At 43.3% G+C, this 16,632-nt stretch overlaps 1 protein-coding gene across 1 annotated transcript in view; it reads left to right on the forward strand.

Annotated features, from left to right (window-relative positions):
- The window catches only part of ZMAT4 (zinc finger matrin-type 4), a 269,984-nt gene that overhangs the window by 106,850 nt on the left and 146,502 nt on the right, over positions 1-16,632 (forward strand). Inside the window, exon 3 of the mRNA XM_024131526.1 lies at positions 10,877-11,033. Within this exon, the coding sequence (XP_023987294.1) occupies positions 10,877-11,033 (157 nt within the window). The remainder of the gene's footprint in view (positions 1-10,876; positions 11,034-16,632) is intronic.

A 16,632-nucleotide genomic window follows, 5' to 3' on the forward strand; every position in this document is an offset into this window, starting at 1 on the left:
GTACTAATTGGAGGTCTTCTGTGAAAGCGAACTTCCGAAAAGCGGGGGATACCTGTACGTGCCTGTAAATGAGGAGGACTGATTGTATCTAGAACCGGAATCGCTAGGTCATATGGTAGCTCCACGTTTCAACTTTTGAGGAACTGCCAGGTGGTTTTCCAATGTGGGGCAGTGACATTTTACACTCTCACCAGCAGTATATGAGGGTTCCTAATTCTCCACATCCTTGCTCATGCTTTTTATTACCCATCTTTTTAACTCTAGCCAGCCTAGTGGTTATGAAGTGGTATCCCACGGTGGTTTATTTGCATTTTCCTGATGGTTAGTGATTCAAGCATCATTTCATGTTCTTATTGGCCATTTGTATATCTTCTCTGTAAAAATGTCTATTCAGATCCTTTGCCCAATTTTTTCCTTTCAGTTTTATTATGAGATAATTGACATACAGAACCATATAAGGTTAAGGTGTACAGCATAATGATTTGACTTACATATTTATATGCATCATGAAATGATGACCACAATAAGTTTAGTGAACATCACCCATTTCATATAGATACAAAATTAAAGAAATAGAAGAGATATTTCTTGTGATGAGAACTCAGGATTTACTCTCGTAATCACTTTCATTATACCATACACCGGTGTTAATTATATTAATCATGTTGTACCTTACAATCATAATACTTATTTAGCTTATCACTGGAAGTTTGTACCTTTTGACCTCCTTTGTCGCCATGCAAAGATATCACATTATTATTAATTTTCCCCCACTACACATTTCATCCTCTGACTCATTTATTTTGTAACTGGACGTTTGTACCCCTTAATTTCTTTCACCTATTTCACTCATCCCCCTACCTCCCTCCCCTCTGGCAACCACCTGTTTGTTCTCTGTACTTAAGACTCTGTTTCTATTTTGTTATATTTGTTCACTTGTTTTGTTTTTGTTCATTTGTCTTATTTCTTTGATTCAAGATATTAGTAAAATCATACAGTATTTGTCTTTGTCTGACTTATTTCATATAGCATAACTTCTAGGTCTATCCATGTTGTCACAAATGGCAAAATTTCATTTTTTTATGACCAACATTGCATTGTGTGTGTGTGTGTGTGTGTGTGTGTGTGTGTGTGTGTGTGTGTGTGTATGTGTATTATGTCTTTTTTTTTTTTTTTTTTTTTGGTGGTACACGGGCCTCTCACTGTTGTGGCCTCTCCCGTTGCGGAGCACAGGCTCCGGACGCACAGGCTCAGCGGCCATGGCTCACGGGCCCAGCCGCTCCGCGGCATGTGGGATCTTCCCGGACCGGGGCACGAACCCGCGTCCCCTGCATCAGCAGGCGGACTCTCAACCACTGCGCCACCAGGGAAGCCCTGTATTATGTCTTCTTTATCCATCCATTCGTCTGTTGATGGGTACTTAGGTTGCTTCCATATCTTGGCTATTGTAAATAATGCTGCAATGAACATAGGGGTGCATGTATCCTTTCAAATTAGTGCTTTTGTTTTCTTTGGAAACCCAGAAATGGAATTGCTGGATCATATGGTAGTTGTATTTTTAATTTTTTGAGGAATCTCAGTACTGTTTTTCATAGTGGCTGCACCAATTTACACTCCCAACAACAGTGCACAAGGTTCCCTTTTCTCTACTTTCTTGCCAACACTTGTTATTTATTTTCTTTTTGAAAGTAGCCATTCTCTCAGGTGTGAGGTGATATCTCCTTGTGGTTTTGATTTGTATTTCTCTGATGATTAGTGACGTTGAGCAACTTTTCATGTGTTTGTTGGCCATCTGTATGTCGTCTTTGGGAAAAAATATCTCTTCAACTCCTGTGCTCATTTTTTAATCAGTTTTATTTTTTAATTGTGAGTTGTATGAATTCTTTATGTATTTTGGATATTAACATCTTATCAGATATATGATTTGCAAACATCCTCTCCCACTTGGTAGGTTGTCTTTTTGTTTTGTTGATGGTTTTCTTTGCTGTGCAGAAGTACTTTGCTTGATATAGTCCCATGTGTTCATTTTTGTTTTTTGGTTCCCTTGCCTGAGAATACATATCTAAAAAGAGATTGCTCAGACTGATGTTAAAACGTGTACTGCCTAGGTCTTTTCCTAGGAGTCACTACAGATTCGTTATGTATGCCGTTTGCCTGATATATCTTTTAATTTTTTAATTTTATTTTTTAAAACTATGCTCATTTTATTTTATTTTTTGGCCACGCCCTGTGGCATGCGGGATCTTAATTCCCTGACCAGGGATTGAACCCACGCCCCCCTGCAGTGGAATCCTGGTGTCTTAACCACTGGACCGCCAGGGAAGTCCCGTCTTTTCATTCTTGTCATTTCACCCATTTGTATCACTGAATCCAAAGTGTGTGTCCTCCAGGCAGCATGTAGATTGGTCATGTTTTCTATTTATCCAGTCTTATCATCTCTATTTTGATTAGCCTGTATAATACTGCCACAGTTTAGTGTTATTGTTGCTATAGTTGGATTTATGTGTACCATTTTAGTTTTTATTTTCTGTATGAATTATGTCTTTTTTATTCCCTTATTTCTCCTATACCACTTTCTTTTGCATTAAGAGAATATTTTGTACTATACCACTTTAATTCCTTTAGTGATTTTTCACTGTATTCTTCGAAATTATTTATTTAGTGGTTGCTCTAGGGCTTACACATACATCCCAACTTATCAGAATCTACTTAAGATTTATACTGACTTAATTTTAGCCAAATATAGAAATATTACTCTTGTATGGAAGTCTTCTCTTTCCATTTTTTGTGCTATTATTATATATATATATATTACATCTATGCATGTCACAAACCCAATGATATATTGCTATAATTACTATTTTATGTAATTTTGTATTCTTAAGGAAGCTGAGAAATTAAAGGAGAACAGTATATATTTTAGTGTTTGTTGTATTAACCTTCTTATTCACTTTTTATGGTTCTTAACATTAGTTCCTGTGGATGTGAGTTACAACCTGGTGTCATTTCCTTACTGTATTACAGGTTTCCTCCCACCTACCTCCTTTGTGCTATTATTGTCAAGCACATTATATTTCTATATTTTATTGGCCCAACTATACAAATATATACATGTGACTCTATATACTTTTTAAATTAGTTAAGAGAAGAAAGAAGACATATGCATTTATGTTGTCTTTTATAATTACATAGTTATTACCTTTACTGGTGCTCTTTGTTTATTGTCTCTTTTTATGAGATTCAGCTTATTGTCTGATGTCATTTGCTTTCAGCCTCAAGAACTTCCTTTAGTATTTCTTATAGTGTGGATCTGCTAGGGACAAATTCTCTCAGTTTTAAAAAAATCTATGAATGCCTTTATTTAACCTTAAATTTTGAAAAAAAAAGTTTTGCTGGATATAAGATTCTTGGTGGATAGTTTTTTTTTCTTTCAGCCTTTTGATTATGTCATCCCACTGTCTTCTGACCTTCATTGCTTCTGATGAGAAGTCAACTGTTTATCTTATTTTGGTTCCCTTGTCTGTGATGAGCTGTGTTTCTTTGTTGCTTCAAAAATTTTCCCTTGTCTTTCTCTGGCTTTCAGTGTTTTTACAATGAAGTATTTGGATGTAGATCATTTTGCACTTATTCTACTTGAGTTTTGTTGAATGTCTTGGATGTGTAGATGAATGTTTTTCTTCAGATTTGGGAAGTTTTCAGTCATTATTTTTTTGAATATGTTTTCCTGCTCCTTTCTCTTTCTTTTCTTCTTCTGGTATTACAATTTTATGCATATGTTGGTGTGCTTAATGGTGTTCCACATTTCTCTGAGTCTCTGTTTAATTTTCTTCATTCTTTTTTTTCTCTCTTTTCTGAATTGCACAGTCTCTATCTTGATCGATCTTCAAGTTCACCGATTCTTTCTTCTGCAAGCTCAAAACTACTGATGAGCCTCTCCAGTGAAGTTTTAATTTCAATTACTGTACTTTTTAACTCCAGAATATCCATTTTATTCTTTTTCATTATTTCTATTTCTTTATTGATATTCTCTACTTTATAGCACATTGGCATCATACATTCCATTATTTAAGCATGATTGCTTTTAATTCTTTGAACACATCTGTAATCGCTTTAAGTCTTTGATGTTGCTTTGAAGTCTTTGCCAGATAAACCTAACATCTGGGCCCTCTTTTTTTTTTTTTTTTTTTTTCTCTGTATGGGTTACACTTTTCTGGGTTTTTTAAAATGTTTTTTAACTTTGTTGTTGAAAACTTGATATTTTAGATAATATATTGTAGCAATTCTGGAAACTTATTCTCCCACCCTCTTGGGTTTGTTTTTGTTCTTGATTGCTTATTTATCTGTGCAGTGTCTTTGCTAGATTATTTTAATTTTATCTCTTCACCCCCATGATATGCAGTCACAAATGTCATTGCTCAGAGGAACAGCCTTAGGAAACTGCACAGTCATTGTGGTGTGACAGTGTTTTTGCAGGACTCTATTTGACTGTCTCTTTCCCTGATCTTCTCTGTTAAGCTGTCTGCCTCTGCTAGAATCATACCTAGCTCTTAGGCTCTGCTAATTGCTGGATGATTGCTCTTGTTTTTGCCAGTGCGCAGTATGAATTCTGATCTGATTAAATTCAGTCCTTTTCGTAGCATTAGTTTTTGAGGCAAGTGTTTGAAGTTTGTTCTCACTCCGGGAAGGCTCACCTTAGCTGTCTCTTTCCCTGGTTCTTTCTGATAAACTAGCTGGGCTATGGTTAGCTTATTGCTCTGATGGAGCTATCAGCTTTCTCTTAATTGCTTACCACCAAAACCTCCATTGTTTTTGAGAGCATCCTTTAGCATAAACCTTCCCACGCTCTATTTCAAACACAATCAGTTCCTCTGGGGAGAGTTTAGGAGCTCTCTGTTCTTACAGCCCCCCTCTTCCCCCTCTGTTCTTATAGAAAAATCTCTGAGCCACTGCTTTTCTCAGTGACAGCTCTGCTTTATTATCTAGGCAGATGTGGCAGCCTCTGGTCTTCTTAGTTTGTTTCCCCTGGCACAGAACCTCTGTCCTCCAAGCAAACTGGGGCATGGCCAATCATGGTTCCAATATTCTTGGCCTGCTATGCCAGGGAAAGAGCTTCTGTCCTATGAATAAGAGTGAGGAAGAGAGTACCTGATCTCTGTCTGGGCTACACTGCCAGGAATTTAGTTTCTACAGCTTGGAGCTAAAGGGGATTGTTGGTGATCTGTTCTTCCTGATATCTCATAATGGCGAGCTGATGGGAGAGAGAACACTAATTTCTTGACCACACACAGCGGAGTGGACCTTTTTTCACATTGAACTTGGGGGTCAGTAGGGAGGGAGAAGTTGTCTCTGAAGTGCCGTAAACTCTCACTCTTCTTACTGAGAGTTAGTATATTTTCTTAAATAGATATATATTTTTAAATTTGGTGTTTGCTCTTAGGATAATTTTCAGAGACTTTAAAGGGTTTTTTTTTTTAAAAAAAGGAATTTTCACTGGTTGTGGTTATTTTGCCAGGGAACAATTTCACAGGATTCCTCACTCTGACATTCTGAAATAAAAGTCTCTCTCTCAGGCTTTTTACACTCACTTAAAGTAAAGGAGAATGAAGACAGTTATTTGAATTAAGTAAAAAAAAAAAAAAAAAAAAGTACGAAAAAAAAACCCAGAATTTTGGGACTAGATTTCTGGCCTAGTCAGCCAGGGTTTTTTCACCTAGATGGAATTCTTCTGAAAAGTTCTTAACTTTGCAGAATGCTTTGACTAGGCAGCCTTAGGACCCTCCACAAATTTCTTTTTCTTTCAGCCATGTGGACACTGCATTGAAAAAGTCCCACTGAAGGTTTACCTCCAGTTTGAAACCCATATTTTAAGACGATCTTGGATTCCCCTTAATTTACTTGGTAGTTTGGGGCCATTCTCAATTCTTTAAGCCAGAAACCTTAAATGTGTTCATTGTGCTCAGTTCATCAACTTTTATGGAATTTCTCCCCTGAGCCATAGAAGAGCAGGGCTCTGGGGGGCAGTAGGAGACTCCAGGAACAATGCTATGATCTGTAGTTGCAAGGAGCTATGAATTTAGGCTGTAGATAGCCAGGAACACACAATTAAATTCCGGCAGTTTCCAGGCCCTTCGTTAATATTGAGATTCTTTCTGGGTAGTTGCATCTCCACCAGGGTCATTAGAGGAATCAGAGATGGTGGCATCATGTGAGTTATACTGACCTCTTTAGTAAAATATCCTATAAAAGATGTCCTATGGGCCTCAAAATCTGCCTAACTTCTCAGGGCATCCCAGCCCCTCTCTTGTCAGACAGCTAAACTTTCTCTGACCCTCTTCTGCAATGATGGCATAATTACATCCCATGACATATTTTTGCATCACAATTGGTTCTCTGCTTCTATTATTCTTTGATTCTTCTATATCAGGGGTCCACGATGCCGGTCCATAGTCTGTTAGGAATGGGGCCGCACAGCAGGAGGTGAGCGGCAGGCGAGGGAGTGAAGCTCCATCTGTATTTACAGCCGCTCCCCATCGCTCGCATTACCGCCTGAGCTCCGCCTCCTGTCAGATCAGCGGCGGCATTAGATTCTCATAGGAGCGCAAAGCCTACTGTGAACTGCTCACGCGAGGGATCTAGGCTGCGCGCCCCTTATGAGAATCTGATGCCTGATGATCTGAGGAGGAGCTGAGGCAGTGATGCTAGCGCTGGGGAGCGGCTGCAGATACAGATTATCGTTAGCAGAGAGGTTTGATGGCACAGAGACCATCATAAATCAATTGCTTGCAGACTCATATCAAAACCCTATCAGTGAGTGGCAAGTGAAAACAAGCTCAGGGCTCCCACTGATTCTGCATTCTGGTGAGTTGTATAATTATTTCATTATATACTACAATGTAATAATAACAGAAATAAACTGCACAATCTTGAATCATCCCACAACCATCCCCCCACCGACCCCGGTCCATGGAAAAATTGTCTTCCACGAAACCGGTCCCTGGTGCCAAAAAGGTTGGGGACCGCTGTTCTATGTTGTGATGTGAATGAGATTGCCCAGCAGAGCAGAAATCTAAGAATATATATTAAAACCATGATGAAACAAACAAATTTTCGGAAAATGTTGCCCTAGTTGAACCCTCAAGTTAGTTTATAAATTGTTGAAAATTCTGGTTCTTTTTCTGGCCAACCTCCTGTTAGTCTGAAAGATTTGGGCTGACCATAGACCTCCTTGCATTACCTGTCTCCTCTTTTGACTTTTTATGGCATGCAATTGACTAACCTCACACACCAACCCTCAACTCCTCCATTCATTCAGTAAATATCTGCAGGTCCCACTGTGTGGCAAACGTTGTGCTAAAAGCTGGGGCCTCAGTATCAGTTTCCTTGACCTTAGCAATGTCCTTCTTCCTCACAAGGGGAACAAATATGAAAACAAATAAATATCACGACTCAGTGCTCTATTATAAGAGACGTATGTACAGACCCTAAGATCAGTGCCCACTTCTGCAGCACAGTAGAGGGAGACAGAAGAAGCTTCATCTCAAGAAGTGATGGTTAACCTGAGCCATGAAAACAGGTTCTGGAAAGAGGAGATTAAACAAGAAATGATGAGGAAGGACATTCCAGGCACAAGAAAGGCTTGAAGATGAAAATCCACAGAAATAGGCTCATTTACATTACTAGTCTTCTTACCTTGCAATTGGGAGAGTGTGGGTCCAATAGGAGACTGTATGTCTTTGATTACAATATTTTCCTTTCATTTTATACCTGCCTTCTCCAATTCTCCTGGTCCAACCTCCTTAATAACAAGGAGTAGGGTTATATTCATCTAACACAGCATCTCACACATTTAGGAGGTCCTTAAAAATGTGTTGGGTGAATGAATACCATAAACCCACTGGTCATTATCCAGTTTAAGGGCTGTCCTTTGTCCCGGAAACTAGTTCTGAATACACTTCATATAATGACAGCAGCCACCTTCCGTAGAAATGTCTCCACCTTAGAACTCCAAGGAGAGAGGGGGCAGGCTGGGCCGGCAATTTTGCTAGAAAGAGGCGGGAGGGATGCACATAATCTGAATAGGTGTAGGTTGTGAGTTAAGCTTTGGCTTATGATCTTCTGCCTAATTTTAAGAAAAAAATTAGGTGCTTTGACCCATATTATGCATATGTAGGTGAAAACAGGTAATTCAAGCAACCACTTTCACCTTGACAACCTTCCTTTCTCCACCCCCCCCCCACCCCCCCGCCAAATGTAGGACAAATATCCTCTCACACAGAGTGGGAAAGTGCCAGTTTGTGTCTCTCAGTCCTCCCGAGCTGTCCACTCCTCATTTATTGGACTCAAAGCCTTCAGTAACTCCCTGATTTGTATTTCCCGGTATTCCGAGCTCTACCCCATACATAGATCTGGGGCATCTCCTGGGCTTGGCTGGTGAGATCAATGCGGGGAAGCCAACTCTTCTCCTGTTTCCTGCCTGGTCCAGTCAGCTCCACAGTAGACCAGACAAAGGGGTACAAATATTTATGACTTCATTTTGGTTTTTTATTTTTATTATTTTTTTTTAATTAAAAAAATTTTTTTTGGCTGTGCCACAAGGCATACAGAATCTTAGTTCCCTGACCAGGGATTGAACCCGCACCCCCTGCAGTGGAATCGCAGAGCCTTGACCACTGGACCGCCAGGGAAATTCCCTTTTTGGTTTTTTATTGAGGAGAAAAACCTCGGCTTGAAACCCTCAGCAAGGGTACCCTCGGTGAGACCAGCCTCGATGTCTACCCAGACGTCCAGCCCTGAGGTTTGTGCCTCTCTAGGAGACCCCTTTCGGGAAGCCCCTCCCCTCTCCATAGAATCCATCTCCTTTCACCGACCCCCACTGCAGCCCCTAGCAGTACATTTCTTTCAATCTCACTCATTAGCTGTGGTAAGGGGGCTGGGGAGATGCTAAGATTTAAATGCTAAGGTCAAGAGAATAAATGGCTGTAGATGGGACTCCAAATCTCAGAGACCCTGATGGCGTCTCTCCCTTTCCCCAATCCCTGAACTGCAGGCCAGCCTCCTGGTACATTCACACACACACACACACACACACACACACACACTCACACTCTCACACACACACTCTCACACACACACACACTCACACACACACCACACACACACACTCTCACGCACCACACACACACACTCACACACTCTCACACTCACACACACACACTCACACACACACACACACACACACACCCCGCTCCTCCCAAGACTGACTGCCAATTGTCAGCCATATTACCAACGAATGCCTTAAGAAGGAAGGAGTTCGTTTTCTAACTGCCATATAATTTGCAAGGCAACACTCTCCAGCAGTCTGGACATCTTATCATTATGCAGAAAAATACCGAATTCCCTTACTCAGTCCCATCCCCACCCTCACCCTCGTCCCCATGCTATTTTATTTAAAATTTTTTTTTGTTGGAGTATAGTTGCTTTACAATGTTGTGTTAGTTTCTGCTGTACAGCAAAGTGAATCAGCTCTACGTATACATATATGCCCTCTTTTTTGGATTCCCTTCCCATTTAGGTCACCACAGAGCACTGAGTAGAGTTCCCTGTGCTATACAGTACGTTCTTGTTAGTTACCTATTTTATACACAGTATCAATAGTGTATATATGTCAATCCCCATCTCCCAATTCATCCCACCCTACCATCCCCCCTTGGTATCCATGTTTGTTCTCTACGTCTGTGTCTCTATTTCTGCTTTGCAAATAAGATCATCTATACCATTTTTCTAAATTCCACACGTATGCGTTAATATACGATATTTGTTTTTCTCTTTCTGACTTACTTCACTCTGTGTGACAGTCTCTAGGTCCATCCATGTCTCTACAAATGACCCAGTTTCATTCCTTTTTATTTTAAATTGCACTCTTTGGGCCTGCCGGGAATAAGAGAAGGGGCTATTGTGGAGCAAGATACTCACTCAAGGCTGCTGTTTTAATAAAGAGATGCTTTGCTACTGTCGTTCGGAATAGATTAACTCCTTATCTGAGAGTCTTCTTTACCCTCAATTTCTAACTAGGCAGGAGGGGAGCCCATGGATTAATCTTCTTCTCACAGAATATAGGTAATTGATGATCTCTGAGCACCATAGCCAGGTCACATGGTCTGACAAAGGATTTATTTTCTCTAAATCATTATTCATTTTCATGAAGTCTTACAAAGGAATAAAAATCAAGCTGGATTTAAGTATTTTGTGCAGCAGTTAGTGAATCACCTGTCCTGAAGAAAAGGAAAATGACACAAACTCTCTTGGAAAATTCAGCCAGCATGGTCACCATAGCTTTATGATATAGACTCAAGTTAATTATGAAAAATATTCAATTCCTTAAAGAAATCTTTAACAAAATCTTGAACATGGGACCACGTATCCTGGTGAGACTAAAGTGGGTCAAAGGCAGAGCTGAATGCCAAAGGATAATTTTTGCTAAATAATTCAAGCCATGTGAACTCTGATATTTTACTTACTTTGATGCATATAATGGATGCAGTGAGAGACCCCATTCCTCCCGGTGCCAGATCCAATGTGTTTACACCTGTTGTGGGCCTTGGTTTTCTGCGGGTAGTTCATATCTGCCCATTTGTCCTGTGTTCCCAGTGCCTGGCAGTAGTGGTCCCCCCTATTAAATATAGGTTGAAGTTAGTAACTGAGAAAGTTTTGATGATGATTATCATGGAGAAGAAAAAAGATTGCAGAGCAAAGACAATACAGACATTTCAAGAAGAAAGTCTATGGCAAGTTTCACGTGCAACAGAACGGAATGGGACAAAAACATCAGAGGCCTCGGGGCTCTCTCTAATGTTCTTTTCATCTCTCTCCCTCACAGGGAAGTGATGCCGACATGGTGGATAAAAACAAGTGCTGCACCCTCTGTAACATGTCCTTCACCTCCGCGGTGGTGGCAGACTCACATTATCAAGGCAAAATCCATGCCAAAAGGTTAAAACTGTTGCTAGGAGAGAAAACCCCATTAACGACCACAGGTAGGTGTCTGAACAGTGATGGCGGGGAGACACTGAAATCCAGTGCCTGTCCTGTTCATCAGGCTCCGTCTTCACGGGTCGCTGCCAGGATGAGAGGGGGTGAGAGGAAAACCTAAAGGGATAAGCAGGTAGCCCAGCTGAACTTGTGCTGTCATAAGACTGTTAAATCCAAGCGCTGGTTCTCTCAACCTGGCCCCTTCGGATTCGTAATTCAGCAGTTTGCATCTTCTGAATGGCTGTTTCCATCCTGCAAGATATTGTCTGTCATATTTATCATATATTATGTAAGATAATCTATTATGTAAGGAACACTGTCCTTTCTAGTTTGGGTCTGTAATCAGTAGCGGTGGTGGATAGTGTATTGTATACATATTGCTTCCCTACTTACTCCTGGATAATGTTCTTATCTTCATGGGGATGGGGAGGAGGAAAATGGGAGTCTTTAAAAACACTTTCATGTGCTGACACCAGAGGTGCACCCACCCCCCTCCCCCCAGATGACATTTCAGTCATCTTTGTAGGGAATCTTCTGATTCAAGCCTGTTCACTTTCACAATAAAAAGCTTAAACATTGATAACAGATCATTTGACCCTCTAGTTCTTCAAAAGGAACCCCCCAAAAATTCTTCAGAAGTCTGTTAAGTCATAGAACTAAATTACTACTGTTATCATTTAATCAAGATAGATTATTTGGACAAGACTTACATTGTGGCAAAGATGTTACTAGACTAGGTGATAATCCCAAGAAGTTGAGGGTATATTTCATGATGTTGACTTTTTTTTTTTTTTTTTTTGCGGTACGCGGGCCTCTCACTGCTGTGGCCTCTCCCGTTGCGGAGCACAGGCTCCGGACGCGCAGGCTCAGCGGCCATGGCTCACGGGCCAAACGCTCCGCGGCACGTGGGATCTTCCCAGACCGGGGCACGAACCCGCGTCCCCTGCATCGGCAGGCGGACGCGCAACGACTGCGCCACCAGGGAAGCCCCATGATGTTGACCTTTTTCAGTGCAATTACAAGGTAGCAGTGCATTGTATCTGGCTGCCTAATGAATCATGCATAAATCGTGGGTGTAATTACTTTTTAAATGGTATTTCTGAAATTGAAGAGAGTCTAAAACAATACTTGGCTTTTATCCTCACTGGTGTTTTTCTTAAGAAAAATATCTGCTTTTACCTGGAGACGAGCAAGGAATCTTTTCACTGCATTTTTCTACTTAGTTGAGCTAAAGACTGTTGTTTTTGTAAAGGTGGCTGTGACATTCAGATATAGGACGGCGTTGCAAAACACATGGAATTTGGAGACAAGCTCAGTTTAATTTAGGCACATTCTGTGTGTTGACATTTGATAAGCAGGCACTTGGTCCAAACTCTTGATTTTTGCTCTCTAAAAGGTTGGATACTCACCTTGTAACCTACTCCCCCTCAAATCTCTTAAAATAGACACCTCAAAGAAACAACCACTGGAAAGATTTTACCTGTTCTCCATGAATGTGTAACTAGCCCATTTGTTCTCTCTGCCTAAGCTTAGTATTGCTGTTAAAATTAATTTTGAAGGTGGTGATGGAAGAGAAGAGGCTATCTCTTTGTTTATCACATTAATTAGCAAATGGGAGTTATTATTTCTGTAAAAAAAATCACCACCAGGCAAAAAAAATAGTTCTTGGTGAATTTCAATACATCCTTAAGATAACCAAACATCAGTTTGTTTTTCTGAGTTACCCTCAGAGTTGTTAGTTGCCATCAATATATTCCAAAGGAAAAAAATCTAAAATACTTGAACTGTAGTGTTTCCCTAATGACTTAGTCTTGGTGTCCACGGAGCTGGCCCAGTCCTCACTGTGACAGGCATCAAGTTGCTGGGTGGGTGAGGAGGGAATGGGGGTGGGCGGGGGAAGGTAGCACTGACAGCTCATGGCTTGGGCTATGGGAACAGATGCTGGTTGTCTTTTCCCAGCATCTCCCTTTCTGCAGCTTAACCTCTCATCCATTCTCCTCCAAAGCTGCTTTGAGCAGAAAGGATCTTGGGCCATGGTAACTTCAGACAGAACTGGAGAGCCTGGGAAGCTACAGTGGTCCCTGGGCTGGCGTTGTTGTCAACCCAGCTGCTGGCAGGGAGCAAAGGAAGCAATGTGTCCTCCTACAGGGAGGTGAGTCATTAGATACAAGTGTAAGCAGAGGGTAGGCATTCCTCCCCGCCAGGACAGGGGTGGAGGGCCTGATAGGAGGGTGGAATCCAGCAATGGAGATTCTGGGTACCGAGATCATGCTGAGACTCAAGCAGGGTACCAGCATCAAGAAAGTCGGGCAGGTGGTAGCAGGGTGCTGGCTGCAGTCCTGGGGCTCTAGGGAGAGAAAAGGCTGTTCAGAGCATGGCAGGGCACCGTCATTTTAGACCAGAGTGCTGGGCTGGAAACCAAGTATAAGGACACATCAGGAACCTGGTTTGCCAGACCTAGGATAGAGGTTGAGGCTTGGTCTCCAGCAAAATGCAGTTACTGCAAATGCAGGATAAGGACCAAGAGGCAGCAGAAAAGAATACCCAGGCCACGGGCTTCCTGAGCCCCCAAGTGCAGCCCCTTCTGCCCCTTGAGTAGAGCTGGGATGACCTGCCATCCGCCCTTGCTGCCTGCAGCCGAACCCAGCAGTGATGCCCGAAGGTGTGGCTGGAACCGTCCTCTGCGCATCTAGGAACTGCTCTACCTAATCAACCAGATTGGCTTGACGTTACTTCTATCATGAAAACAAAAGGAAAAAAAACCCAGAACATATAAATCCCAAACAACTGAATTCAGAAGCAATCTCCCTGCTCAGGTGTGCTGCTCAAGCCTCCCCTCCATAAATAACAGGCTCCTGAACGGTGGCGGTTTCTGGGTAGGAATAATTGAAGCACAACTCATTGCTTCTCCGAGCTACTCCATCTGATGAGGGCGAGCAGTTGGTATCTGGGAATCATTACCTTTCCTCCTACTCAAGATGTGCTTTGATCAAGCATCAGCTGGGGATCCTGCCGAATTCCATAGTTGAGGTTTGGGTTGCCTTTCCAGATGGACGTGTGTTTTCTAGAATTTCTGAAATGCTTGGCAGGGCCACTAGAACAAAACCCAGTTCCGGATCTTGTTGGTTAGTGTGTTGTGGAATCTCTGCTCCAGTTCACGCTTTTCTAGATCCTTCTGTAAGATGAGAGCGTGATGAGGACTCGGGACCCACCATGTTCTCCAAGGCTTGGCAGACTTCAGCATGGAGGTCTTGCCCAGATCGGAGGCTAGATTGAGGCTGCCGTGGTCGTGTCACTGCCACACTGTGGGAAGCGTTTCGAGGTGACTCAGAGGACAGAAGCCAGAATGGTGAAGGGCATGGAAACCCTCTCACTGGAGGGAGAGGAAAGGGAGTGGGGTTGTTTAGCACGGAAAAGAGATTACTCAGGAGGCTGTCATGGGAAAGAGTCATGCTGTGTGTGTGTTACCGAGTCCAAGTTCGCTCTGTTTGCCGCACGACAGGCCAATAAATCGGAGACAAGGTGTTGAGGCAGGGAACACGACTTTATTCGGAAAACCAGACCGAGATTATGGCGGACTAAAGTCTCAAGATAACCATCTTATCGGGGTTTGGATGCCAGTTTATTTTCTAGCACAGAGAAAGGGAGGAGATGAGGAAGTAAAGTAAAGAGGCCATAAGTTATGCAACTATCCCCTGGAATGGCCGGCCTCCGGGAGGGGATGTGTTAATTTCTTCTTTCTTGCAGCCATCTACGGGTGGAACAGGGTCCAGAGTTTCCCTGAACAAAGGCACTTCGGTTTAACATTCGGGCAGAGGGGCAGGGTTCCCCAAGGCGGCAATTATGTATAGACAGTACCCTTTTAATGAACAAAAGCAGCAGAAAACAAAGGTTAAGGTAAAAGAAACAGATCCAACAGGTAGTCCAGTTTGCCTCTTCCCTGTTACGTGTGTGTGTGTATGCATATGTGTGTGTGCACATATGCATGTGTGTGCCTGGGTGCAACAGATTCAACCAGTGAGTAGGTAGACATTAGGGGGTTAGATCTGAGCTCAAGATAAGGCTTTATTAATGTTCAGAGACACTTAAAGGTGAGCTGTGTGTCTGGGGGCTGCTTTTTTTTTTTTTTTTTTTTTTTTTTTTTGCAGTACCCGGGCCTCTCACTGTTGTGGCCTCTCCCGTTGCGGAGCACAGGCTCCGGACGCACAGGCTCAGCGGCCATGGCTCACGGGCCCAGCCGCTCCGCGGCATGTGGGATCTTCCCGGACCGGGGCACGAACCCGCGTCCCCTGCGTCGGCAGGCGGACTCTCAACCACTGCGCCACCAGGGAAGCCCTGGGGGCTGCTTTTGAAGCAGAGGCTGGCTGACCACTTGGCAGGGCATTTCCTGAGGGGCTGCCACCATCATGACATTACCCTAGAGGACATTTAATGTCCCTGGATTACATGGTTAGCCTAGATGACATTTAAAGACCTTCCAACCCTGAGATTCTCAGCGGATGCTACCTACAGGCTTGACCCACTGACATAATATGGCAGAAAAAATCCTAGCCTGGGAGTCAGGAGACAGGAAGTGAGGCCCTGGCTCTGTCTTGTCGCATCTCCTTTAGTAGCTCCACATACTTTTCAACCTTAGTTTTCTCATCAGTCGTCTATTTCTTATACTGGATGCATTTACCTCCCTTGCCCTTTTTACAGAGCAAATGATAGATTGAAAAGTGCTTTGAAAAGTAGAAGGTCTTGTGTTCTTCCCAGGTGAGCCTTTGGTGAGTTGATGGGGGGTAGTGGGCAGCCTGACCCCTTTCCTCTATCAGAGCCTCTGACGTCCGGATTATGATGAACATGGGGTTATTCAGACTCTGCCTTGGGAGGAGCGCAAGGGTGCCCGGGATTGGGTCTCCTTGGAGACGGACCTTTCTGGCCTGGCCCAGGAGAGGGGGGCAGTGCTGGTGCTGGTGGGCCGGGGGAGCAGGGACTGTGAACTCGGGCAGCGGGTGGCCATGGAGCCGAGGACACAAACAGGCTCTGGCATTTAGGAAACCTGTCGGGAGGAGAGAGACGCAGCCACCAAGCCGAGGGCAGGACTCTGCATCTGGGACTGAGGACTGGCAAGCAAATAGAGGTGACAGTAAATCTTTTTCAAGACAAGAACTCGGGGCTTCCCTGGTGGCGCAGTGCTTGAGAGTCCGCCTGCCGATGCAGGGGACACGGGTTCGTGCCCCGGTCCGGGAGGATCCCACATGCCGCGGAGCGGCTGGGCCCGTGAGCCATGGCCGCTGAGCCTGCGCGTCTGGAGCCTGTGCTCCGCGACGGGAGAGGCCACAACAGTGAGAGGCCCGCGTACCGCAAAAAAAAAAAAAGACAAGAACTCGGGCTTCCCTGGTGGCACAGTGGTTAAGAATCTGCCTGCCAATGCAGGGGACACGGGTTTGAACCCTGGCCCAGGAACATCCCACATGCCTCAGAGCAACTAAGCCTGTGAGCCACAACTACTGAGACCATGTGCCACAGTTACTGAGCCCACGTGCCACAACTACTGAAGCCCACACACCTAGAGCCTGTGCTCCGCAACAGGAGAAGCCACCGCAGTGAGAAGCCCACGCA

Source organism: Physeter macrocephalus, chromosome 20, assembly GCF_002837175.3.
Source record: "Physeter macrocephalus isolate SW-GA chromosome 20, ASM283717v5, whole genome shotgun sequence".
Lineage (NCBI taxonomy): Eukaryota > Metazoa > Chordata > Mammalia > Artiodactyla > Physeteridae > Physeter > Physeter macrocephalus.